Below are 27,236 nucleotides of genomic sequence, written 5' to 3'. Positions count from 1 at the left end.
CAGGGGTACCTGTCATCAACACTAACAACATTTGTTACTGTTTTCAAAATTTGCTTTGGCTTTAAAAAGAATCCCATTATGTTATTCTAAAAATCAAATATTACAGAAAGTCTGCCTTCTGTATTGGCTACAAACTGTATCTGTTGTCTTTATTGACAAAGTCTGTTCTTGTCCATGTCTTCAATGTAAAATGCAGTAGTTCACTATCTAATCTACATTTCCAGTTATTTGTAAAAATGATGACCAACCATCTGTTTCAAATGAATATCCATACTACAATGGGTGTTTAGGGTAAAATTATCTTGCAGCTTTTATACAGATTCTCACTGGGTCCTTGCAACATGCCTAGATTTACAATTCATGGCTGAAAGCACACCTACAGATTTGTAGACTCTGTGTCTATTATTGAAAATCTAACTAAACAAGTAAGGGCATGCACTAGAGTACAAGATGCAGCTGAATTCTTGGAAGTTTTGCAGCAGGGTTAAGTCTCATTGTATGTGTTTAAACATGACCCTATCTCCTAAATATATATCTAAATCCAATACATACATAACAGCTCAGGTCTGTACAAGAGAGACATGAAAAGAAATAAATTACTTAAAGACTTTAATCATTTATATATCCATCCATTTTCCAAACACGCTTATTCAGAGCAGGGTCCCAGAAAAGCTGAGGCCTATCCAAACAAGCTCAAGCTCTTTGGGTATCAAGGAAGGAATAATCCACTTTGACAAGGGGAGTGCATGCAAACTATAAGCAGGGAGCACCTTAGACATGAACTCCAGTTTCCTTACTGTGAGGCAGCAGCACTATCATTGTACCACCATGCCATGCTGCCCAGTTTGTCATAAATACAGTGGTCCAAAAATCTTTTAAACTGAGAGGCAAGCAGTATGGTTAACCATTTCAATCTTTCATGCTTAGTGTCCCCAGAGATAAGTCACTTTTCTTCATTCAGTTCATCTTAGTTCATGAGGAATACAGTTTTTTAAAATAGAAGATTCCTCTTAAGAAATCATCATTAAACAGTATATTTGAATTTAGTTGTTTTTCTAAAGGTATCGTTTTGGTTACAGATTTTTGGCCAGCCATTCCAATATCACTGTTTGCAAATGGAGATGATGAAGTAGTAGTCCTAATTTAAAAAAAAATAAAATATAATGAAATAATATGCTAAAATAGGTCTGTTCCAAACTAGTATTTAGCAGCATGACTTATTCACTGAAAGTACAGTTAAGAAATTGCTAAACATACAGATAACTTTCTGTGTGGAAGAAAATTTAACTGCTCTAAAGAATGAGAGAAAGCCTTCATATATTTTCCACTTTTAACTCAACGTGGTAGTGAAAATTCCTCCAAAAACCTTGTTTATATAAATAAATTGGTTATACCTTTCCAATACATTAAGTGCAGAACGTATATGAACTGCAACATATAGATCCACAAACGTTTAAAAGACTGTGACACAATTTCAAATGTTGTGAATAAAATTTAAAAAAACAATCACAGATATTATGTTCATTCTTTTGCTTCATTACACTTTTTCCTACTGTGCAAAAACCCTCCTTTTTCAGGTCATGCTATCTATAACTCCAGCACTAGCTCCAAGTCCCTGACTAGCCTGTGGGCTGTGATCCTTCTCTGACCTAAAAGTCTCCTCCCACTTGCCAGAAGGGCCACAGATACGAAGTGTATTTTATATGTATGAATTAATAGTCTTCTGGAATGATGGGTGCCATTCACTTTTAAGACCCTATTTTACAGAGTACAGTATAGCTCAACATTTCTCTCTCTCTTTACCTTTCTCCTACAGTCCGATCTTAAAATCAGGAAGCACTGCATTGAAATATGTTCTTTGCAAATAATGGGCACTTTTAATTCTGGAGCACTTTATACAGTGTAGTCTTTTCTATTATGGTACATGGTTCACTCTCACACACTTTTTACAATTTACAAGGTAAAGCCTCTCACAGTGAAAAGGTTCTTTCAACATGTATACAAACATTAAGATATGTTAGGGTTCCAGGAACTTCCTCCAGCCTACACTTTGCCCCACCTCTATTGCATAGGTTAATTGTCCATTCAAGCCATGCTGTGTGCCCCAAAGCTCTTTCCCATTGAGCTACTCAGGGGCAAAAGCTGAAACAAAGCTACAGAAGTACACCACCTCCTTTTTGTATTTTTTTTTTAGGTTATGAAAGGAAAATTGCTCAGTAATTATTTTATGCAGTTTTAACAGTAGTAAAAAGTGCATTTATTTGAAAAAGCTAAAAATGTTCTGTATAGAATGTTTATCAAAGTATGTAAGAGTTGTATAGGATATGTAAGAGGGAAGTGTGACAGTGGTGAGGTCTGCAGTAGGAGTGACTGATGCATTCAACGTGGAGGTGGGATTACATCAGGGGTTGGCCTTGAGCCCTTTCTTATTTACAATGGTGATGGACAGGTTGACAGACGAGATTAGACAGGAGTCCCCGTGGACTATGACGTTTGCAAATGATATTGTAATCTGTAGTGATTGTAGGAAGCAGGTTGAGGAAACCCTGGAGAGGTGGAGATATGCTCTGGAGAGGAGAGTAATGAAGGTCAGTAGTTACAGGACAGAATACATGTGTGTAAATGAGAGGGCGGTCAGTGAAATGGTGAGGATGCAAGGAGTATAGTTGGCGAAGGTGGAAGAGTTTAAATACTTGGAATCAACAGTACAGAGTAATGGGGATTGCGGTAGAGAGGTGAAGAAGAGAGTGCAGGGAGGGTGGAATGGGTGAAGAAGAGTGTCAGGAGTAATTTGTGACAGATGGGTATCAGCAAGAATGAAAGGGAAGGTATACTGGACAGTAGTGAGACCAGCTATGTTATATGGGTTGGAGACAAAGGCACTGACCAGAAAGCAGGAGACAGAGCTAGAGGTACCAGAGTTAAAGATGCTATGATTTGCACTGGGTGTGATGGGGATGGATAGGATTAGAAATGAGTACATTAGAGGGTCAGCTCAAGTTGGACGGTTGGAAGACAAAGTAAGAGAAGTGAGATTGCGTTGGTTTGGACATGTGCAGAGGGGAGATGCAGAGTATATAGAGAGAAGGATGTTAAGGAGGGAGATGCCAGGAAAAAAGGAATAGAGGAAGGCCTAAGAGGACGTTTATGGATGTGGTGAAAGAGGACATGCAGGTGATGAGTGTAACAATACAAGATGCAGAGGACAGAAAGGTATGAAAGAAGATGATCCGCTGTGGCAACCCCTAATGGGAGCAGCCGAAAGAAGAAGAATGTTTACCAAAGTAACATATTCTAATTCGGGCCAGAATATGGTAAAGGCTTACTGGGACAGTAGCCCAGGGCCCCGACCTGTAGGGTACCCCCAAAAACTTTTCGCAACAAATTTGCTGAATTTGCCAGACACCTTGTTCACTGAATTATCTTCTAGAAATTCGCCATGTAGTTGGCTTAAACTTTGCCCCTCTCAGTGACCCATGATGCTTTGCAAGGCCATAAACTTGCTCCTGATCACTTCAACATATTAAACTCACATGTTACTTTAGTCCATTGCACTCTGTCTGCTCCTCCAGCTCTCTGGTTCTTTACTGCAAAAGATGTGAAGTCAGTGCCCATCAATGTTTATTTTATAAAAGATGCAGCACAATGAGTCACGAATGGAATTACTGAATGTAAATATTTCCTCCTTGTTATATATTTGACAAATACTTTCATTAACAGCAACTTAATTTGTCTAAGCAAAACATTTTAAAGCAAATCATGAAAATGTAGGTTATAGTTCAGAAAAAAAACAGCTTGTAGTAGGTAAATCAAGTGTAGCCCGATGTATCATGTATAACCTTAATTTTATTTTTCATTTTACCTTTGTTTTAGGAATTCTGTGTTGTTTTCTTGACATAGGAAAAGCTCTCTGAAGTGTTTATTTACAGCCGTTATAACATAAAAAGGACAATCAGAAATATGGCAATTACTTCCCATTATGTTTAATAAGAAGGGAAACCAGATATTGTTTGCTACAATGAATGTTTAACGGTTTAAAATGTAAAACAGCAGCAAATCCAGGATCTCAGGTTCAAAAGTGAAATGAAAAAGGATTGGGGTGAAATGTATTTTTAGGGCACTTAGAGAGTTCTTAGTACATTCAGTAACCAAAAAGCCAAACAGTGAGGAAAGCAGAAAAATATGTAAATTTTATAAATGATGATTAAAAAGCAATACAGAATATAATAAAAATACAGAAGTATTTATTGCAGCGTAATATCTCTGAAGTAACAAAATAATGAAAATAGAAGTTAAAAAAACAAATTACAATAAAATGTCATCTTTTGTCTTCAAATAAGAATATTTTCATATATTTGTATTTACATTTGTATAGTGACATACATTCTGACAGCTTTTAATACTTATTGAAAATCTCTCCTGGTTAAGCTATAAAAAAATAAAGACTCCAATTTTGTTTTCCTTACAATAACACTGATCCTGATTTGATTCAATCTCCTGCTTCACAGGCTGTTAGTAGTAGGAGCTCACAGCACAAACAGAGAGAGAGAGAGAGATAAAGGAGTTGTACTGTACTATTGTTATTTCATTTCTCGTAGTTGTGTGTGTGTATGTGTATACATATTTTGTTCACTTGGTGACTTACTCTGTGGACATTTTTTTTTATTTTGTTTGTGGTTATTGTTTTGTCCAGGGACCCTCACTAAAAAGAGTCCAGTTCATTCACTACCATTACAGTGGTGTTCATACAAAGATCTGCAAAGCAGAAATCTGAGGGGAAGATGAACTTAAAGGAAAATGTTTAGTGCTTGTCATTACCTCACATTTATTATAAAGAGAATAGTATATACTTGATGGTGTAAAACTTATTAGTGTGTCGTAGTCTAATAGGAATAATTATTTAAAAACCCTAAACAATAAAAGTATATGTTGATTTATATTTTAAGACTTTCATCATTTACACCTCTTTATAATTTTAGCTTTTTTGCCTATTAGATCTTCCATAGCTTCCACAAAATTACACCAAACACCCTGAAAAACAAGACTGGTTCAAACTTAGCAAATAGTATCAGTGGATGCCCCACCCAAAGTTTAATCTAGGTCATGCCTGAACTGGTTCAGACTTTGAGAACTAAAACACCCACTGTAAATAACAGCAGGCACAATACAATATCTTACTGAAGATACTCTAAAAATCTTTCCTCATAATAGTTTGACCCAGCAAACCAGTCTCTTATTGTAGAATTTCTGGCTATTAATCTAAGTACTACCACCTATGGAAAACATATAAAATAACCAATCCATACAGGCTCTTAGCACATCAAAAAGTACTGATACAAATATAAAATGATAAAATAAATGCAAAATTCTAAGAAACAGAACAGAGTATGACTAGGGCCAGTGTTTTAGTGTGTCACTGCTGTTATTTCTGTTTCTTTTACTTAAGTCAGTGCTAAAAGAATCTCAGGTTTATCTAAAACAAATGTAACCATTTCAGTAAAATAAAATTATATGCATTGGTGTTAACAAACAAATTAGTGCATTACATTCTCTGTTTTTCATAATCTTTTATTGCGTAAATATAGTCTACATTTTTCCAATTTAGAAGAAAATAATCTAAGCATATATTACTCAATTTTAGTGGATTCATATGCCCTTCAAAATGGGCATTATGGTGGTTAACATTGCTACCTCACTGCCCAAGAGCACAGAGTTTTAATTAAAATACAGGTATAATCTGTGTCAAGACTGAACATTCTCCCCTTTTTCCACCAGGTATGCCAGTCTTTCTGTCACATTCCAAAGCCATGCATTAACAGCCAACTCTAAACTGGCCTGGTATGAGTAAGCACTAATGTGTAAATTAATATTCTCTATGATTAAAGGATGCCCAATACTTGGTAGGTTCCAGTCTTGCGCCAGTGCTGCCAGGAAGTGTTCTTGTGCCATGCTATTCTTAACTGGTTTAAGATTGCTATTCTTAACTGGTTTAAGATCGTTTATAAATTAATTGTAGGAAGTGGCAATATTGGAATACATATAGAATACATGCCTTTAAACTCAATACCCCTCCCCCCCGCATTATTGGTGACAAAATATTGTTCTGAGCTCCTTGCATATACAGGGCATCCTTATAACACAAGATTCTAATGTGAAAACCTTTTAATAAGTTATATAATACTTAATTATAATAAAAAAAATATATGACACCTACCTTAAAAGTTATGATTAAAGGGAAAAATCATAGAGAGACAGACAGACACACACACATAGACATAGAAAGACAGTTTCTTTGTTCAAAAGGTGAAATTAAAAAGGCTTAAAGGACCTTATTATCTTAGCATTTATTTCTTAGTGGAAAGCCACACACACATTTTAGAGTAAGAAACTTCTAGGAAAAATCCATTTTTGAATTAAAGTTAATCTTAAAATGAAGGAGTGTATCCTAGAAGCTAATAATGTCATTAATAAAGAACAAAATGGACATTGAACCTTCTAAGTTGATGCTCAACCAAATGTGTAAAGATCCAGAAATAACCCATGTTATTCTGAAATGGAATCAATATTCCTGGTTAAAACACTGTTCATAACAATGCCCTGCAATAGTTGCCTCATGACAAGAAACCCTCAACTCTTGCTCACACACACACTCATTTTGAACAAACCACTTACTCATAATATAACTGAAGTCATGAAAGTGGTCACTTACTTTTTGCTAGCTTCCAGAATGTCAGAGATATTTGAGAAAAGGTGATGATGTTCAATGACAGCAAGTGTCTTTCTCAGAGCTTCTGATTTTTTGAATAGACGCACAAGGATGTCTAAACTGTGTTGATAGGAGTACTCTGAAGTTATGATTTCAAAAATGGCCTTTAAAATAAAACATAACATGGAAAGCTTATAAGCCATCGTATGACACACACCAACATCCCTTAGCCCTAGTAATCACCTGGAGAATTATGCAACTCTTCATAATTATTGTTAAGCATTTTTATTCTTGGCTTGGAAGGGTAATTTTTTCTGCCCTTCTCTGAAAATTTTGGCCACTCTAAAAAGTAAAGTAAAGATCTGACTGAATAACTGAAGTAAGTATGCCTTTAAGTCATGCAAAAAAGCAAAAAAAAAAAAAAAAAAACTACAGCAATATAAACTTGTGCATAGCGTGAAATCAACATCTTCATATTTAGAACAAAAGAGAATCATTGATATAAAAATGATGTCCAGTGTACGAGCAGCTTTGTATACCGTAAGATAGATAAAAACGTGCAAGTGTAATATACTTTCTTATTAATGATAAAGTGTCGATCGAAGCACACCATTAAATATTGTTCACACTGAAATCAGACAGACTAAACTTTATTCATTCTGTCATTTTGCTGCTTTCTAGCATGCCTAGCATAATGTTAGCTTATGTAATAATTCAAAGTGTAATAATGATTTTAGCTGAAGGGTGTATGGTTAAAAAGTGGTGACAAAGCATATATTCTAAAATACCTTCAAGTTACATATAATACAGTTACATATAATAACATAAAATACAGGGTTCAGAAAATTAACAAAACATTTTCATGAAACAGCCAGTACTTACTTGCCTACTGCAAATATAATACAATTGAATCAGGCAATGCCAGCTAAAAAATCAATAATTCCATTTTGTAATACAGATTAAGTTCAGTAAAATTATAAACTATAAAATAATTATCAGTGTTGCAGGCAATTTAACCAAAAGTGACTCTCATTAATAATGGATTCCTGTTTCATAACTGCTGTGGGCTGGCGCCCTGCCCGGAATTTGTTCCTTTCTTGCACCCTGTGTTGGCTGGGATTGGCTCCAGCAGACCCCCGTAACCCTGTATTAGGATACAGTGGGTTGGACAATGACTGACTAACTGACTTTCATAAATTCAACACTGATTTGCCAATAGCAGATTTCAATGTAGTAGCAATTAAATAATTCAGCAACACATACCAAAGAGCTGTAAAATAAAGCAATATATATAAAGACATTAAGATTTCATTCTTAAAAATAAGTCTGCGATGGGCTAGCATCCTCTCCACGGCCATTTCCTGCCCTATGCCCAGTGCTGCCTGGGTCTGGAATCTTTTGCCCATTAAATAGTTTAAGGGGTTTTGAGAATGTAACGTTATATAATGTTACACTTTTAAATTTGGATATTTAACTAATTATTTAATTAATAGTGGACATAAAGTAGTTCCAGATTAATAATAAACTAAATTATACATTTTAGTTTGTGTGTCCTAGTGGTTAAGAAGCTGGGCTAGAAGTCAAACATTGCAGCCTTAGTTCCCACCACAGAGACTTTTCCCCTGCAAGAACTTCACAAAGCACACTTAGCGAGTAAGCCTTGCTTCAATCAAGATGCCGCACTTATCTGACCGGTTTTGGTTTCATCAAAGAGGATGACAGCAAGTCACCTATTTGGTAACCGAGGTAACTAAGCATCATGTCCTAGCCTGTCCCATACCAGGCTAAAGATAAAGCTTAGCTCAGTGTTGTAGATTAAGAGTTCATGAAATTCCAGTTTGATAAGAAACAGAACCTCAGAGAAAGGTTCCAGTTTTTTTTGTAGCATATCAAACGTTGCAGAATTCTTGTTTAAATGAATCTTACATGCTTGTTAGAAAACGGTAAAACATTATAACCTAAAAACTATTGACTAAAAATGAACAGAATTTAAATTATGTCATTACTAAGTTTTTTGACAGGATTTTGTAGCATATTTAATGTTGGCACATTCTTAGTTACATAATTGTTTGAATTATTCAGATGTTTGTTGCAAGGAGGTAGGTAAAACATTAAAAGCTATACTGTTTATTGAAAAACAAGGATTAATAATATACCATATTTATATTATTATGCCTTCTAGTCCCAATTGCCTTTTTTGTCAAAAATGGACAAAAGGAAACGATTTAGTAATAATAAAAGTTATAAAAAGGATGCTCCATAATGTTAAAATCAATCAATCATATAAAAAAGTACCAATTCCAAGTCTGTAAATCTGTAACATTAAAGCTAAGGTACTGCAGAGATGTGTAATGTATAAGAAAAAAATACCCCACTTTTAAAAACCTTTCTGGGATGAACGATTGTCTGCTCCTGACTTTGCCTACTATAGCTTTTAAACCAACAGCAAAAATAAGGATTAGAAAGAAAGCTGGTGTCATTTTTGACACAAGTCATGAAAGTATTTATATGTACATTGTAAAATAATAATGAGTAATGCACTGATTAAATTGCATAACTTTATTATTTGGTAACATTTTTTCCAACTAGTAAAATAATGAAAACAAAAATATTGTGTAATTTAGAATCAAACAGAGGTTAGACTTACTTCTTGACGTTTGCGTTCCTCAGGTGAGATATTTTCCAGTATACCCATCTCCTGGACCTTATGAAATGGGAAGCCATAGACAAATATTAACCATAATGAAAGATTATGTATACTTGATTGTAACTAAATTAGACTAACTGTAATTAAACATTTGAAATAGAAATAACAGGTGCTTGTGTAATTAGGAGACTGAAATGCAGCACATAATAACAGAACCAGACTCAGAAGGATTCATTCTATAGATGAACCAGATTATAAAGATAAACTGCTGAAACCATTGTTTTAGGTACATACCATCTGAACAGGTACTGTAGAGAATAAACTGTTGGATGAATGGACTAACTAACAAACTGGAAGCAATGTATCACAAATTATTTCCCTTAATGTTTGGAGAATATGCCCCATATTCATTATAATATTAAACAAAATATTAATAAAATACTGTATATAAACATATTTTAATGAGAACATATGTAAAGTCTAGCACAGCTTGTTAAGTATCTATCTATCTATCTAATGATCATTTATTGTTTGTTTGTTTACCAAACATCCAGCAACAGTCATAAAGCAAGAATCAACCCTAGGGAGGATAAAAGTTCCTTAAAGTGTACACTCATGCATACACTCATACCTACTCATATAGAGCACCAGTTTAGACAGGTCAATCAACCTAACATGTACATATTTCAAATATGAAAGGTAATCTGGAGTACCTGGAGCACAAGAGGAAGATAAGAGCAAAACAAGAGGAAAACGTGCAAATAGTTAGTGGATTGGCCAGGAATTTCATTTACAATATTACTAGCTCACGCAGATGTCTCTGTCCAAATGAAAAGTTCTCAAAATGTGTCTTCATAAGAAAGGAAGAGGAAATTAGCAACTTCTTACATAAAATGTTTGGTTTTACTATTTCAAGCATTCTACATACTGCAACCAATCTGATTAAGAGGGTTTTTTTTATTTCTTTATATATAAGGCAACTCCACTAACCAACCATAAAAGTATCATAATATCAGGTGTTGTGCTCCCCAGAGATGGTATACAAAGAAGTCCTGAGTTGGTTGTGAGGATACTTTAAATCCCTGGCTTGGTGCTATACATTTGAATTTTTAATATGTGTAACCTTGATCACTTATACTGGCCATTCAAGCCTTACTGACACAGTTTGGTTCTCAAAACAGTAGAAATGATTAACTCTGCAACTCTTCCAGGAGACTTCAACAATCAGATAAGAACTAAGTAGAATAAACAATGACATGACTGAGGTACTGTAACAGCTGGGTATACTGAATATGGACTGTGAACTGTTATTAAATTTGTTGGCAGTCTTGGACAAAGTTTCACTAAAATGATGACCTGGGGTTTAGAATTCCTCTTTTTGGGAGGTGACCCAAGGGTGTGGTTAAGGGATCACAGTCTTAATGAAGACACCAGATTAAGTAGCAGTAATACACGGAGTGAAAGATGACTTATTATTATAAATTATTGATGAAAAGATAATCAATTATTGAGTAGCTATGGTGTAGTGGTAAGAAGAAGAAATATTCTTATGAATTTGGATTTTAGAATCTACATGGGTCCAATAAGTTCCGATCTATCACAAACTATTCAATTTCCTTTGCAAATTAGATGTTATCGTCACTGTAGTTGAACATCTATCCAGGTTTGGATTTAAAAGGCAATTAAAATCTTTAGCCATTATAATTATGAGTGTTTCTATTGGGAATTAATGCAAATACATTCTGGTTAAAATATCTATCACCCTCATTATATTCTACTCAGTTTAAAGAAGATAAGACATAATCCAAAGAGTTTTTTGATACAATACAAATACAACATTGATACTCTTAGTGCAGAAGAACTTGACAATCTTTTGACACCCTCAGAACTACTGGATGCTATGAATTCATTCTAAAGTAGAAAAGTAGTAGCCCTGATGGCCACTCAGTGGAAAGTCATATGGAAGAAAAAAAAATTATATATAGGAGCTCCATTATTATTAACAACATTCATAGAATAAATGACAACAAATTTTACCTTAACCTTTTTGCTAAAGAAAAATAAGGACAATGTGCATCAAAGGCTTAGCTAGAAGGATGGAGAAAGTACTTCCTTCCAAAACTCCTATCAGGATTCTTTAAGGTTGACACTTAGCTTCAAACTTTCGGCATCTGATTAATGTAATAAGCTCATCAAAGAAAATCTAACTTGCCAGAGATCTTATTCTCTCTGTTTGACTGATTCGAATAGGACAATCTGGTCCCCACATTGCACAAACTGGGACTTGGCCCGAATATACCTGCATGGATAAAATTACTTTGTACCACTCCAGATGTCTTTGTTCATATTAACTCCACAACCTCAGAATACTTCAAACTAGAACATGGTACTCAACAAGAGTCTCCTCTATCTCCATTGCATTTTGCATTAAACATTGATCTAATGGCCATTTATTTTCAAAATACATCAGTGAATAAAGGGGGTTTATAAGGGAAGGAATGCTGATGATTTGGCATTTTACATATCAGAATCATAAATATCTTTATAATCAGTCCTTATCACATCAAATGAATTTCAAAAGACACCTGGACTCAAAATTAATTTGAATAAAATTTTACTTTTTTCTTTTTCCAGTGAACTCTCTAGCACAATATACTAGACTGGATATCTATCCATTTATTCTATCAAAACAGTTTAGATATCTAGGGATAAATATCACAATATAAAGATATTTTTCAACACAATTTTGGTAACAGTATGGAAAAAAATCAAACAAGATGTTAAAAGATAGTCTACCCTTCATCTCTCCTTAGCGGGGATGATTAATATTGTCAAGATGAACATCCTTCTTAACTATACATCAACAAATCATTCTTTAAATAGTAGTAATAATAATTTCCATCTTGACTAGATAACAGTTTTTGTTTTTTTTTTAATCCTTGCATGGATATTAGAGGGGTTGTGGAATTGTTTTGTTGAATTGAATAATGGTTTTATCATGTGCTTAAGGGGTATCTTTGTTGAAAAACTTCCAAAATGATTTATTTTGAAAGCAGTTACTATATGTCATTTGATCCCTGTATTTGTGGAGCAACAATCTTTCTCTTTGGTGTTAATTTGAACATATTCTTAGAGAAATGCAGGTCTTTACTAAAGGTGCATCTATTCTCTCCTCCTGCTTGTGATTTTCATGGTGAGGATTTTAATGTACAGTGAAGGTTTGGAGAATATCTGTTTTAAAAAACGAGGATTGCATCACATCAGTCTGCATTGCAGTATTGTCCTTTGGTACCATTTAACATATCTCCTGTATAGACGGGTTTGTCCCAGCCCAAAATGAAGATAATTACCAAGTAAAACAATGACTTCAAGATTTACTACTAAGAAAGAATGTCTTACACTCCAAGCACTTCATGGTCTTGCTGATTAGAAAGGTAGAGGAGATTAAAAGATTAAAAAAACAAATTAGTTTAGGAGCATCAATGTGGTCATTGCACCATATAGTGGGCAGGTCAAGTTCTTCAACAAACTTTCTATTTATTAGCTAGTGTACACTGAGGGGAGTGACATTAAAATGCAAACATGGCAAAATGAGACTTATTAAAAAGATTATGTGGCACAATCCGTTTAATAGGACAGGAGCTCATTAATAACCACTGCTACTCTGTATTGTAAGCAATCAGTTGAAGTAATTAAGACATATATTAAAAATGGGTACCTCCTGGAGAGAATGTAATTAACACTAGTCTGTGGAGAAGGTCACAACCAAGACACACTGCAGGGACTATATCTTTCAGCTTGCCTGGAAGTGCCTGGAAATTCTGGTCTGACCTGTTCAGCCTGTTACCCTTATTAGGACAAGAAAATGGAAACCAAAATGAAAATGAGATTCTATACCCATGAATCACTAGCTTAAATGTACAGAATATGCCTTTTAAGAAGCTATTCGAAAAATAGTGTATAAGTGCTGTCAAATTTGTTGTATTAATGTCATTTTGTCTTGCATCAGTTGCTAACAAAATGAGTTAAAAGTTTCTTGTTTCTTGGGTGCAACATACATCACTACATCTCACATTTAACAAATTACTTAACATTAAAACAGTAGAATTGCTTCTGAAAATTATACCATACGAGCTGCATGTAAATATATTTTTTTAAGATTTTTAAGCACAAAAATAGTTAATTATACCATAGAATGCACAGTGTAATTGTAAACTAAACGTAAAAACATTGAATAACACTGAGAAAACCTTGAACAGAGAAAAATAACCTTGCAGTCTCTTTAAAAACAAGGCATTCTTTAACTGCCTTCTCGTGCTCTCTCTCTCGCTGCACAGGGAATGCACAGGGAGAGACAGAACACGTGCGGAAATCATCGGCATGTACGAACCGGAGGGGAAACTGGCTTGTTTGTCACCCGAGTGTGTGGTTGTGAACAGATGCAAGTTTGGCAAACTTTTTGTTTGTAACCCGATCTGTATGTGGTCCAAGACGTTCGTGACCCGAGGTTCCACTGTACTAGGAATCATTGCTGAGGGGACTTGCATATACTGTATAAAATAATCAATTTAAATCAGCAAATGTCTATTCATGCAAACAATGGTAAGAAGCACATCAAAGTTATATGAACAAAATGTATGCATTAATTTCCACATAAAATTGTGCTCCAAAGTGAAGCCTTTCTTTTTTTTTTCCTAACAAATTTTTTTAAACTACTTTGTTTGTTCTTGCATCTTACAAAGAAGCTATATGGAACCCTGTGTTCATTTGTGATAGAAAAAGTCTTAAACTCTACTAAGTATGTCTATTTTTTGAGCCAAAAATATTACCAAGTATGGATCCTCGAGATTACACACATATCACAGGACAGCATATCCATTTTGTTGAAGCAGGAAAAATGAAACAAGCAAACCATTTCAAGCAAATCAAACAAATCACCAGGGTTCTCATTTATAAACTTTTGCATGGATTTGAGTGGAAAAATATGCATGAGCCAAAAAAACTGAAAAATGTGTACGCAAAACAAAAAATAAATAAAATCAATGTATACACATTTGTCTGTAATTTACCATTTATAAATCACAATCACCTTATACGGGGTTACCAGGGCCTGCACCTTTAGCCAGGTCTATGGCAAGTGCCTATGGGATAGCGCCTGGCAGCTGGGCCTTTCCATGGGGGGCTGGTCAGGCACAGCCTGAAATCGCGACACGAGAACTGAAAATACACCAATATAAGAAGGATTTAGAAGTCGTAGAGGTCTTGACACTATCAACCTCCTTGCAGTGTTTTGGAGCAATTAAGAATTCTAACAGAATATTAGGCTATACAGTACAATGTGTAGTGTACAAGTCAAAGGAGGCTATGCTAATCCTTTATAACGTAAGGTTAGACATCATTTGGAGTGTCCAGGCTGCAAAAAGAACACAGCAGTGCAAGAGAAAGTCCAGAGAAGAGCGACAAGCTGATTATAGGGCTACAGGGAATGAGTTATGTGGAAAGATTTAAAACTGCTGAGCCTAAGTTTAAGTAAAAGGAGAAGGGAATGAGTACAGTGGATTGAGACTGTTAGTTTATGAGTTAATCAAGAACATGTGGATACAGTTGGAACTTAAGGGTACATTTCATACAAACATCATGATTCTCTGGGTGAAGAAAACTTTCGGGACACATGAAATAAGCAACTAAGTAGCGTAGTAGACAGTATAATATTAGGGACATTCAAAACATGACTTGATGATATTTTAGAAGAATTAAGTGGATAGGATTGGTAAGCTTTGCTCTAATGTTAATTTTTGATAGATTCGACTATTTAAAAAGACCTACTGTGAGCCTCACGTCTTTGCTAACATCCCAGTTTGTCTTACTCTGCAATACTCTTGCTCTCTCTACTGCACAGACATTTATACAATAATAACAGAGAAGGAGAATGAGAACATGTGCTGATAGTGCATTGCTGCACCCACCACATGACAAACCACCTGGATTAAGACCCAAGTGCAGCGGTGACACCTCAGCACTAGGGCTGCAATGATTAGTTGGCGTAATCGACGACATCAACTACAAAAAATCGTCGACACGTCATAAACAGAAACTTCAATAGACGCTCCAGTCAAAAGGAACCACATTGGTTTTTGTAACTGCAATGCACTACATGAACGTCTGGGGGCAGTATCATTTGTTATTGTTTGTCAAGACTGCACACAGTCCTACCAACAAAGAAGAATGTCTGAGGAGAACAAGAATACAGAGGAAAGTAAACGTGGTTGCAATGGTGAGTCAGAAAGAGGAGGGGGAAGGAGATGGAAAAAAATTGAGGCAGAAACTTTCTAAAGTGTGGGAGCACTTCACCGAAAAACCAAAACAAAGTTGAATGCACATCTGAAACGCAAGCATACTGCAGCTGTTTTAGCAAATAAAGTTAGTGTCACGCGTTAACATTGATGTTTGTACTATAATTTGTATATCAAGGTTTCGACAATGATAGTTAACCCTTAAACCGACACATACTTGGGGGTTAATGCACCCCTGGACACCAAATACTTTTTAGCTGCACTTTTTAAGTAAATGTCACAATTCACAAAGAAAATGTGAAATTTTAATGGAATACATTTTTTTCATGCAAAGAGCATCACAGTTACTGCAGCACTGATCATTTTACACACTGCAAATGAACTGTAAAAACTATATATAAAATAAAAAAAAAAACTACTGCAACAATCTATTATTACAGTATATGTTCAAGGTACAACTGAAGTCATTGATGAAATTCAGTAAATCACAGAGCCAACTGCACTTGAACTGGCTGGCCTGCACACAAACACACAGAGGTAAATGCTGATGATTGCAGGCTCATTTAGTGCAGTCCCAGAAATAGTGCTGCTGCAGTTCTGCCGGCGCTGGCAGTGCTCATGAGCTGGCTGCTCAACAAATGTATAGCACTGACTGATCAGCTCCGGCGTGCTGCCAAATTGCACTGAGAAACAACTTTAGCTGGTTGCGTAGTTCAATGAATGTATGTCACCGCATATACTCGACTTCGGCGTGCTTCGAAATTGCACTGGAAACAGATTCTAGCAAGTTGCGGTGGTTTAAGGGTTAAGTGAATATAATTTCAGTTATGTTTGCTAACGTGTTTGGAGCTATAGTAAACGAGTGAATAGGAGTAGCTGAGCCATCCTAGTTTTTTTTTCTTCTTTTTTCGTCCAATATTTGAATTCATATGAATAGTAAACCATCTCTAACTAATGTTAGGTTACTTTTGTTTTGGAGTATATCAGCAATTAGCTTGTTACATATTTTAGTCCGTTATTTTTTTATTTTGCCATAATATAGTACATGATGTGATAAACTACAACACTTTTCCTTCAGAGTGTGATGATTAAAACATCTTTCTCTGTCAGCAAAATCATTATTGTGTATTCCTGCTACCTCTACTCCTTCTGAGCGTCTCCTCTCAGCAGTTGGGAACATTGTCTCAAAGAAGAGAGCCAGCCTCAAACCACAGCATGTTGAAATGCTCACGTTCCTGCACTGCAATCAGAAATACATGAACTGAATCTTTTATAAACTTTAAGACACAACAGTGGCCATTTTTGGTTAAGTTAAATGCACCTTTTTTGTTTAAAGACTATGTGCACTTTAGTTTGTATTGTTTAATGTATTTCTTTTTTATTGTGATGGTCACACTAATATAAAACATCTGATTATTTTCAAATTCATATGTTTCACTGGTTGTTATTTTAATTTGATTATTATTAATTTTAATCATGTTAATGCAGAGACATCTGGGAGACATTCACAGGTGGACAGACGTGAGCAGATGAGGCAAGACATTCACTGAAGCCCAGAACAGGATGTGCAATCACAGGTCGCAGGCATCAAAATAGTCAGGCATGAAATAATCGTGACTAACCATTAAAAAAAAAATTAATGATTAGCTGACTACCAAAATAATCATTAGTTGCAGCCCTACTCAGCACCACACTGGAACAGGGTCTTTTTTTTTTTTTTCTTAAAAATGGTGGCTGAAGTGCCAATCCTGCCACCAACCCCATAGTTTACCCAGTAGTCGGAGGACCTGTTTGCAGTGCTGAATGCAGATTAATGTCATACCCTGGACAAAGCAAAAGTAGGTTAAGGGCCTTGCTCAAGGGTCCAATAGAGTACAGTCGCTTCTGGCATTTACAGGATTCGAAGATCCCTAGTGTCAGAGCCATGGGGGGTTGGTGTGAGGGCATGGTGGAACCCTTAACAGAAATCACACTTATGATCGCATATATTCTTTCACTATAAGGAAGATGCTGCCTGCTCTGGCTGGATTGTTAAAGTCCACATAAACTTCAGGCAGAATATTGAGCTTGTGTAGCAGGCAATGAAGTGACAAGAATCTAACAGACATTACAGGCATATATCAGGTGCTTGAACGCGAGAAAGCAGGTATAGCGTTATCCGTGCAAACTGTCCACATCAAGGCCTGCATATACATTCATTTACTTAAACCTCCTTATTTAGGGCAGGTTTTGCTGTCCAGCTGGTGATTACCCCAGCTAGCATCAGATGCAAGGCAGGGAAGAAAAAAATTGCAAAAAAAGGCATCAGTTCAATGCAGGCCAAACACACACACACACACACACAGGTTCTAGATTGAGTCTGCATGTATTTATAGATTAACTGGCATCAGGGTCAATGAATTTACTTGTGCTCTGTTTTTTCATTACTATATCATCAGCAATAATTCATCATGCATTTAAAAAATGGGTAAATTCTTTGTGGTGTTTCAATCTGTTTTTTTTTACATATTTAATAATTTATTTTTGATCATGCATGTGCAAAACACAACATGGCAAAAGAGCCTTGGTTCTTTAAAAAGTCTAAGGATTTTATTCAAAATACAACGTAGTGTAACCAGTTCAGTTCAGATTTGTTATGTGCACAACATAAAATTAAACTTCTAAGTGCTTGCTTCACTGTGTTGCCATTCACAGCGCATCTTGCTTTGTGACCAATGTAAAACAACCACATATATTGCTATTGCATGCACACAACCGAGCAAGGATCGCATTCTTACCTCTAAATAATAGGATCAAGAATCTGTGACAAAATGATAATTTTGATTTTCCTTCCGTTATCACAAGGATGCATCATAAACGCAGAAGGCATATTTTCCATATATTTGATAGAGCTCCATTGTAAGATACCAGAACAAGTATTTTTAAAATTTACTGAATAAAAAAGCTTCTCTGTAGAACATAATTTTATGTAGCAAATATATACCATGATTGTGAAAAAACATAATTTGACTTGAAAAATACCCAACTTATCCTTTAATTTAATAAAGATATTAGCTGACAAGCTTCATAAAGTCCTTTAAGCAGAAGTAAAAATCAGCTGACACACACACAGTAATAATAATAAAGATGTATCTATCCATCCATCCATTTCTTGAACTAAGAAAGCAAGAGACTACCTTTGCAGCACTGGGGACAAGTTAAGAGAAAAAACACAACTCTGTAGGGCACACACAATCATTCACAGTTGGTCAAATTATAGTCACCATTTAAATTAAACCGAATGCTTTTGGGATGTGGGATGAAAATAAATGTATACCTGAATAGAATGTGCAAACACTACACAGACAGTAACCAGGTCAGATTCAAAACCCTGGTGCTATGTACCAGCAGTGCCAACTGTTAATAATTTAAATTTTTAATCTGAGTTCTTATTTTATTGTTCAGTTATTTTTTAATAAAAATGTTTATTTTTTATTTGCAGAGCATAAATACAACCACTGATAGACATCAGGAAAAAATGCTGTCTATGAAACAAAACTCCATAAAAATCAATAGCTAATCTGAACGGACACTTTAAAAAGACAGGTAATCATGAGCAAGTAAAAGGAAAATATTCATTTTCAGGTAACCATATTAGAGCTTCATTTTGTTGTTCAAAAAAGTACAGAAAAAGATCCTGCTATGTAAAACCAATTCAAAGCTATTGTAGACCACCAAAAAAATGCTGTTACTCTATTTTCCCTGTGACAACTAACAAATCAAGTTGGGCCAGTTTATGGATATAGAAACACAGGGCAAGGTTTTCATTTGGAAAACTTGTCACAAGTACACAAATATTCTTCCAGAAAGCAGACAAAAATGCTCAAAATTTCTAGCCCTCTTTCTTCACAAAACCTATCAAGAAGGCATTCTCAAAGTGAGGAATATGTATAGATTTCAGTTTAAAAACACTTCATTCACATGTACAGCAAAAATCTACTGCTCAAAAAAATTAAGGGAACACTTAATCATCACAGTCTAACACCAAGTCAATTACACTTTAGGAATATCAATCTATTCAGTTAGGAAACATACGTGATTGTGAATCAACTTCCCCTGCTTTGGTGCAAATGAAAGTGACAACAGGTATACTGTAGACGCAACAGCAAGACAACCCTCAAAAAGGGAATGGTTTTGCAGGTGGCGGCCACAGACAACTGCTCTCTCCTTATCCTTCCAAACTGATTCTTCTATAGTTTTGAATTTTGCTGGTATCCCTACTGGTAGCATGAGGTGGTACCTGCAGCCAATTCAGGTTGCACAGGTAGTCAGCTCCTCTAGGACTGCACAATGGCACATTACATGACATCATAAGAAGGTTTTCTGTGTCACCCAGCACAGTCTCAATAGCTTGGAGGAGATACAAGAAAATGGGTCATAACACAAGGGGAGCTGGACAGGGCTGTAGAAAGGCATCAGCGCAGCAGCAGGACTTTGTGCAGTAAAGAACAGGAAAGAGCACTGCCAGAGCTCTACAAAATGACCTCCTTCTGGCAACTGGTGTGCATATTTCTGACCAAACTGTCAAACAGACTCAATGAGGGTAGCATGAGGGCTTGACACCTTGTAGTGGGATCTATGCTCACAGCCCATCACCATGTAGCTCAAATGAAATTTGCCACAGAATACACAATGAGCAGCTCCACCGTTGGCACCCTGTTCTGTTCACAGTTGAGAGCAGGTTCACACTGAGCACATGCGTCAGACATGAGAGTCTGGAGATGCTATGGTGAACGTTATGCAGCCTGTAACATCATCCAGCATGACCAGTTTGGCAGTGGGTCGGTGATGGTCTGGGGAGGCATACTTTGGAGGGTTAAACAGACCTCCACGTGCTAAGCTACAGTACACTGATTACTGTTAGATATCAGGATGAAATCCTCAGAGCCATTGTCAGACTTTATGCTGGTACAGTGGGCCCTGGGTTCCGGTTGGTGCAGGACATTGACAGTTGTTACATTTTTTTTTTCAAATTACACAGTAGTATTCAGTAAAGATTTTCTACTTGAATATTTCATTCTTCAAACCAATGTGTGATTTAAATGTTCCCTTAATTTTTTGAGCATTTTAGATGTATAACTTAAACTGAAAAAAAAAAATTTTTGGCTGGGGCAAACAATAACATTGCTATAAACAAGTGGTAAATAAGATGAGTGCAAGATAAGCAAGAAGGGTGATTGTTATGTATGTAGCTGAATTTGTTCTGCGCTGGACTAGTGGTCATGTTTATGATTAGGTTGTTCTTGCTTGCTATGCTGCTGTGATTGACTCCATCCTCCTGTAATCAAGTAAGTGAATTTTAAAAACGGATGAATACTGATAAACAACATAAACAATTTATAAGAAACATCTAAACAAAGTGCATAAAATGGGCCAGTACTCACCGGCACTGCTTTCAATTTGTACCTAGAGTACCAGCAATGTTTCTTAGTGCACCGTTAAACAATACTAGCAGTGGTCAAAGTTTCATGGGGATTCCCTCCAATTAATCAGAATGTTACTAAAGTGCTTGACACTACAACTACCGCCCACCCTCCAGTTCCCACCTCCCATGCACTTTTATCGAATGGAAGAGTGCTGCCAGCAATTTGTTCCCACTCAAGCACTGTCCAAATGTGAACGTTGAAGAGTTTTGTACTAGTAACTGAATATGAAACTAACTTCTTAATTTTTTTTAAAGATTACTTAAATGTTAGAGAGCCAAAATTGCAAATTATAAAATTAACAATATACAATATATGTGTTATTCTTCTTTTTGCAAAGAACTAGTTAAAATAAAAAACTGAATTGAACAAAGATGTTATCTTGCGTACCCAATGTTTCTGTCCCAGAGAGTAACTGTACTGAATCCACTATGCCCTTGACGTACTAAGTTATTATTTATTAGTTAATTAGCTGCTGACATTTGCAAAGCTCACTCTTGTGGACTTTGTCAAAGATTTACCATTTTCATGAGACTGTAAACTTGTCAAGTACTCAAACATACTATATATACTGTATGTTGGTTTACTGCATATTCCCCGGATTAATGCATTTGATTAATAAGTAATAATTATTAGAAATGTTTTGCTGTTCTTTCCAGGCAATGCAATTGTAGTTGGTATTATGTAAAGTTTTCACAAAGGTGTACTTTTATAACAATACTGATTAATACTAGCAGTAAAAAACAATATATTTTAAATTAATCCTTGACATAATTTTAAGATTAAAATTACAACACTAATATATAACATATTATAAATCAAACCCGAGAAGAAAGCAAATTAAGTTTAAACCTACTTTAGTAAAAGACGAGTCATTACCCCTGCAAATAATGATTCAAAAATCAGTTAAGTGAAAATCAAACTGCAGTTAAATAGTAAACAGATGTAACTTGACAAGCTGCGAAAAACTCTTACTCCATCCTCAGGTACCCAATTTCATTTATTCATTCATTTTCCAACCCGTTGAATCCGAACACAGGATAACGGGGGCCCGCTGGAGCCAATCCCAGCCAACACAGGGCGCAAGGCAGGAACCAATCCCTGGCAGGGCGCCAACCCACCGCAGGACGCACACACACTCACACACTAGGGACAATTTAGAATCGCCAATCCACCTAACCTGCATGTCTTTGGACTGTGGGAGGAAACCGGAGTACCCAGAGGAAACCCATGCAGACATGGGGAGAACATGCAAACTCCATGCAGGGAGGACCTGGGAAGCGAACCCGGGTCTCCTAACTGCGAGGCAGCAGTGCTACCACAACGCCACCGTGCTGCCCTACCCAATTTCTAATATGGAAATAAAAAGCTTCATATCAGCACCACAATAAAATAATGGATGTAGTATTCAATTATTCCAGGTCTCAGTACTCGCTGGCATACCTGGGGTAGCTGGCTCCAAGTGATATGTGCTGGCCTGTAGCTCTTGACAACAATGCCTTCATCTGGTTCAGGGTGCTCAACATGTACAAAGTCATCCAACAGGTCATCATCTGCATCCTGACAGCTGCTTGCATGCAAACCTCGTTCTCGGATCTCCTGATACAATCGTGGTTCTGCAGAAAGAAACCAAGTCACAAAGTTAGCAATTGTCTCTGACAGGGAGCTCTCTTCCCCTGCTGAACCTCCAACTCTCTCCAAAAGTGGCCAGCGTGAGCTACCAGCCAAGGAAAGCCGGCGGAATACCCCCACAATCAGATTATCTTCACCACGATGTAAATCCATCGATTGATCTGGTGAATTTTAGGTTTAGAAGCAAAGCAGTCAAGCTCCGTCTTAAAATCCCTGTCTCTACCCACTGCTTATCTCCAGTTATGAGCTAAAGAGAATTGCCACCTGCTTTCAGAATTTGACATGGTAGAGTCAAAACCTGTTTCTTATTAAAATCAGGCTACTGACAAATACTCACATGCTCACCTGCAAACAAACATGGAAAGGCTATGTCTACCACTACCTGTGTATCTGGGCAATGGCTGCAAACTGTGCAGGATACAGAATTGCCCAGCAGGCAGAGTAAAATTGCAGCCAGACAGCAAGATGACATACCGTCTTTGAAGGAACCATGTTTTGCATTCCTCTTCCTTGTCAGAGTTTTCTGCATAAAATAAGAAGACAGTACATTTGATGCTGATATCTTTAATCAAACTTTCTTGATCTTAGTTTTTTGAATTTTGGACTTGATTCAACAATAATAGTAATAATCATAATTAGATAATATTTTAGTAAGTGAACTATTTAATATAGTTCACATATAAGGAGGTAGACTGACACTTAAGTGTATTTGCTGTTTCCTAAGTGAATCCAAACTATTTTTCCAGTTCATTCACCATTTGGGACCAAAAAGACAATCAGCAATTCTAGGTACTCACTCACAAATTAGTAATGGGGCATCAGTCTACTCTGCCAACAGAGACCATTTGCTCTATCCAGTTACCTCTAAATTGTGGATCTCTTCCACAGCAGGGAGGTAAGCATGTATTTAATTAAGCGGTTTAGACATCTGTTTGTTTACCAATTACACAAACATGGAATGGATTTTCACAATTTTAAACTTGAAATACAGGTTGCGTGTCATATGAGGGAAAGGGTTTATAATGGGAGGGGGGCAACCCCACAGCCAGCACCAACATGGGGGCTACTATTTGAATCACACAGCAGAAGTGCACAGAGGCTGATGGGAGACATCTTCAGTATTCACAAAGTTTGTAGCAGCCGTAGCACAATCTTGTCAGACCACACGTAACTGTTTCATGGTCTCAGTGGATTATAGCTTTTATCTAAGAGTATTCTTTCTGTCACATTGTGGGTTGTATTTAGCCATTTTGAATTTCCAAAGGACAGATCCCCCCAGTTTATTTATATCTGGGCAATGCCATTTTACTTTGGTTAGTTAATAGATATAGCAAGAACTTGGCTGTAGAGAAACCTGAAAAGTAACCTTACTTTGGATTTGGATGACACCTGTGGTGAAGAAGCCTTCTCCTCTGTAACTGGCTTTAGTGAAGTGTTCAACTTCATTGCTTCTTTATCTCCACAGTCAAAGAATTTCACTGCAGCACGATAGGACTGGTTACGAAGATTCCTTTTTAGCATGCCTCCTTCCTCCTCCATATCCTCATGGAAATGGTCCTCCCAGGCAAGGTCTGGGGCAGAAACCCGTTTATCTTTCTCCGGCTCACTTTCTGGAACTGGCATTGTCACTACAGTTGTATGGTAGCGATGTTTTGGCCGACTAGCCACAGCCAGGTTCTTTGGGATAAGCTGCTGAGTGCCACGCCGTAGTGCTGCTTGACTTTCGGTGCTCAAGACAACTTTCTTATCATTCTCATCAGTACTAAGAGAGGTCTGTGACGTAGGACGGTCAACTTTCAAAGTTGATCCCACAGATTGTTGCTTTGGCCTTAAGGCTGATTTAGAACGTGCACCAGTCTGTGTTTCTAAATGAAGATCAGATGCAAATTTGCTTTCCAGTAGAAGAGGGGCCTGGTCCCCAATTGAACCATCGGAGTGCCTCTGCGACATGGTCAGGCACAGCTTCCTACTCCTTATTTGCAATGTCCGTGTCTGTTTAGAGATACTTGTTTACTCAACATAAATGCCACACCATTAGAAGAGCTGCAACAGACATGAAACCAAGGTTGAATATGGAAAGTCTTTATCTGTAACATGAAAAACTGAAATTAAAACTTGTATATTCTATACACCTGTAATATTCTTTTGAATTATTATTATTCCATTTACTGGATGTGAACTGAGAAGAAAATTCAAAGTACAAGGCAATTATGTGAAAAGGCCACAAAACCACAAATTCACTTTAACCCATACTTCACAACAGCATTTAAAACAAAGAAATCTAGGATCAACTGGAGAAAAGGGTTATATTACTATGTCACTGCTTCATATCTAAGACTGATCACCATTTTGATTGGACTGTATTGGTTGTCCATGAATTTGTGTATGCTTTCAAAAAACTCTGGTTAACTTCCAAATTCGAAATATTTGCAGGCTAGATGGATTAGTAAATCTACGTAGATTGCTTCTCTGTGTGTGAGTGTAGAGAAGCGTGTGATAGCGTCACCGAGATTATTTACAGATGGTTCCTGCCTTAGACTTGATAACTTTGGAGAATGAATGAATAATGAACAATCGTTCATTCCTGTTGTGCTCCTCCATGTTTGTTCAGAACTGGAAAATATTTTACACAAGTAAATAAAATTGAAGATAAATCATCAAAAATCAGTAATAAGAGAACAGGAGTGCCTCAATATCTAATGCTTGCAGGGTAGAAAAAAGCAAGAAATAGTAACTAATGAAGTACCCATTCTGCAAGAAAAAAACAATTAAAAAAACAATACTTAAAAACTCATTTACAAAGCACAGCTTTTGCGGAGCACTTTCCTTCATGCAGCAAGATTATTTTGTGTTGCTATGTCTAGCAAACCTAGTGAGGGGAACTTAACAGAAAGACAGTGTCAGAAGCACACTGTATGAGGAACAGGGTATCAGAGAAAACATCCAGGTGCACAAACAGATAGCAATACATTCATGCATTCTGATTTGCAACTTCTTTTGAAATGGCCACTTGGTCATATTTGAAATTGGCTACATGTCAATCACAAAGTGAGTAGGTCATTGCAATTGAGGGTCTGGTGTTCATCAACGGTACAAAGTAGCACAAACCGATCATTTGAGTTGCCTTTTTTCAGGGTGCTGCACAGCACTTTTGAACTGTCGCTCAGTTGTTATGCTGTTCACTCACCATCCTGAACAGATGTTTGGAAGTGTCGTCTAATCGTGCTTACAAAATGCCACAGGTGGAAAGCAGTGATCGATTGATACTTCATAGGGGAAAACCAGTCTAGTGAGACTGAAGAAACTGATTATAACCAACCAGATTGTCTATTATCCATACCTAATTAAAAAAATAAAAATAGTGGGAACATTGGCTGCAAGTATTAATGGCCCCACCTCAGTCAGCCGTAAATCAGCACATGACTGTACGTTTCCATGCTGCCTACAGGAATTAATCTGACACTGCATTAGAATTTTGATAAATTATTCCATTCTGTTCTTAATTTTAAAGGGAGAAATTGAGCCTTGGGTGCATTTCAAGCTGTCATTAAACTACAGAGCATGCATGAGATACTGCTTTGCATTGCTAACATTAACATCCAGGGGTATGAATTTATCTATACACTCACCCATGTTCATAACCATCTTACACAGGGCATGGTCTCACACCTATCTGCACACACATAAAGGTGCAAGGCAGGAACACCACCTGGACAGGGTGAAAGTCTATCACAGCATGAACACCTTACAGACACACAAACACAAACATTCAGTAGACATACCTAAGCATGCGTAGTTGATCACTTAGTGTGTTTAAGAGAAAGCTGAGTGGGCCATATGTATATTCTTACATTCATCCACATTAAAACCTATTTAACTTACTTCAGGGTCACAGGAAGACACTATCTCACTATCACAGAACAAAAGGAGACTAGAATTCAAAAGTTGGACAGGGTGTCTGCCTTTTGCAAACAAACTCTCAAGCACACCCACTCTCACACTTACATGATTTAGAACTTCTAGAGATAGGCAATTCAATGACATGAGAAGTGTTTGAGAAAATGAACAAATGTTGAACCAGCAGCGCTAACTAGTTATGATGCTTCACATGTTATCTTGATGAACTCTAGAAGGAAGGCATTTTGAGGTATTATTGTTAAAACTAGGAGGTATACAAGTATATGATAAAATGCATAAGCCATTATCCTAAATTCTTTATCACAGAACATAACAACAAAATATTTCTTGCATAGCCCAAAACCAGATTAAGAATTCATTAATGGGCTTTAACAGGCTGCATTTTTTGACAGTCCCCAGCCTTGACTCCCTAAGAGGACAAAAAGAAATCACCAAAACAACAATAAGGAAGAAATTGTGGGATTTGCAATTCAAAGGGAGACATTAGATAAAACAGAACACACATAATCCACTTCACAGAGCTAGTTGGCGGTCTATCATTGACACTTATGATATAGACTACTTTGTTCTGTGACTGT

General features: G+C 36.5%; 1 protein-coding gene across 2 annotated transcripts in view; it reads right to left on the bottom strand.

Annotated features, from left to right (window-relative positions):
- The window catches only part of arhgef16 (Rho guanine nucleotide exchange factor (GEF) 16), a 65,345-nt gene that overhangs the window by 34,919 nt on the left and 3,190 nt on the right, over nt 1-27,236 (bottom strand). Inside the window, exons 2-6 of one of the 2 annotated variants that reach the window (XM_039756128.1) lie at nt 24,112-24,827; nt 23,215-23,263; nt 22,552-22,724; nt 9,354-9,410; nt 6,710-6,870 (exon numbers count right to left, since the gene is read on the bottom strand). In XM_039756128.1, coding sequence (XP_039612062.1) covers nt 6,710-6,870; nt 9,354-9,410; nt 22,552-22,724; nt 23,215-23,263; nt 24,112-24,690 — 1,019 coding nt within the window. In that variant the 5' untranslated portion in view covers nt 24,691-24,827. The remainder of the gene's footprint in view (nt 1-6,709; nt 6,871-9,353; nt 9,411-22,551; nt 22,725-23,214; nt 23,264-24,111; nt 24,828-27,236) is intronic. The other variant, XM_039756129.1, reaches the window with a different exon arrangement.

Source organism: Polypterus senegalus, chromosome 6 (genome assembly GCF_016835505.1).
Source record: "Polypterus senegalus isolate Bchr_013 chromosome 6, ASM1683550v1, whole genome shotgun sequence".
Classification (NCBI taxonomy): Eukaryota; Metazoa; Chordata; class Cladistia; order Polypteriformes; family Polypteridae; genus Polypterus; species Polypterus senegalus.
The sequence above is the reverse complement of the archived record's forward strand: the minus strand, read 5'-3'. Positions and strand labels throughout refer to the sequence as shown.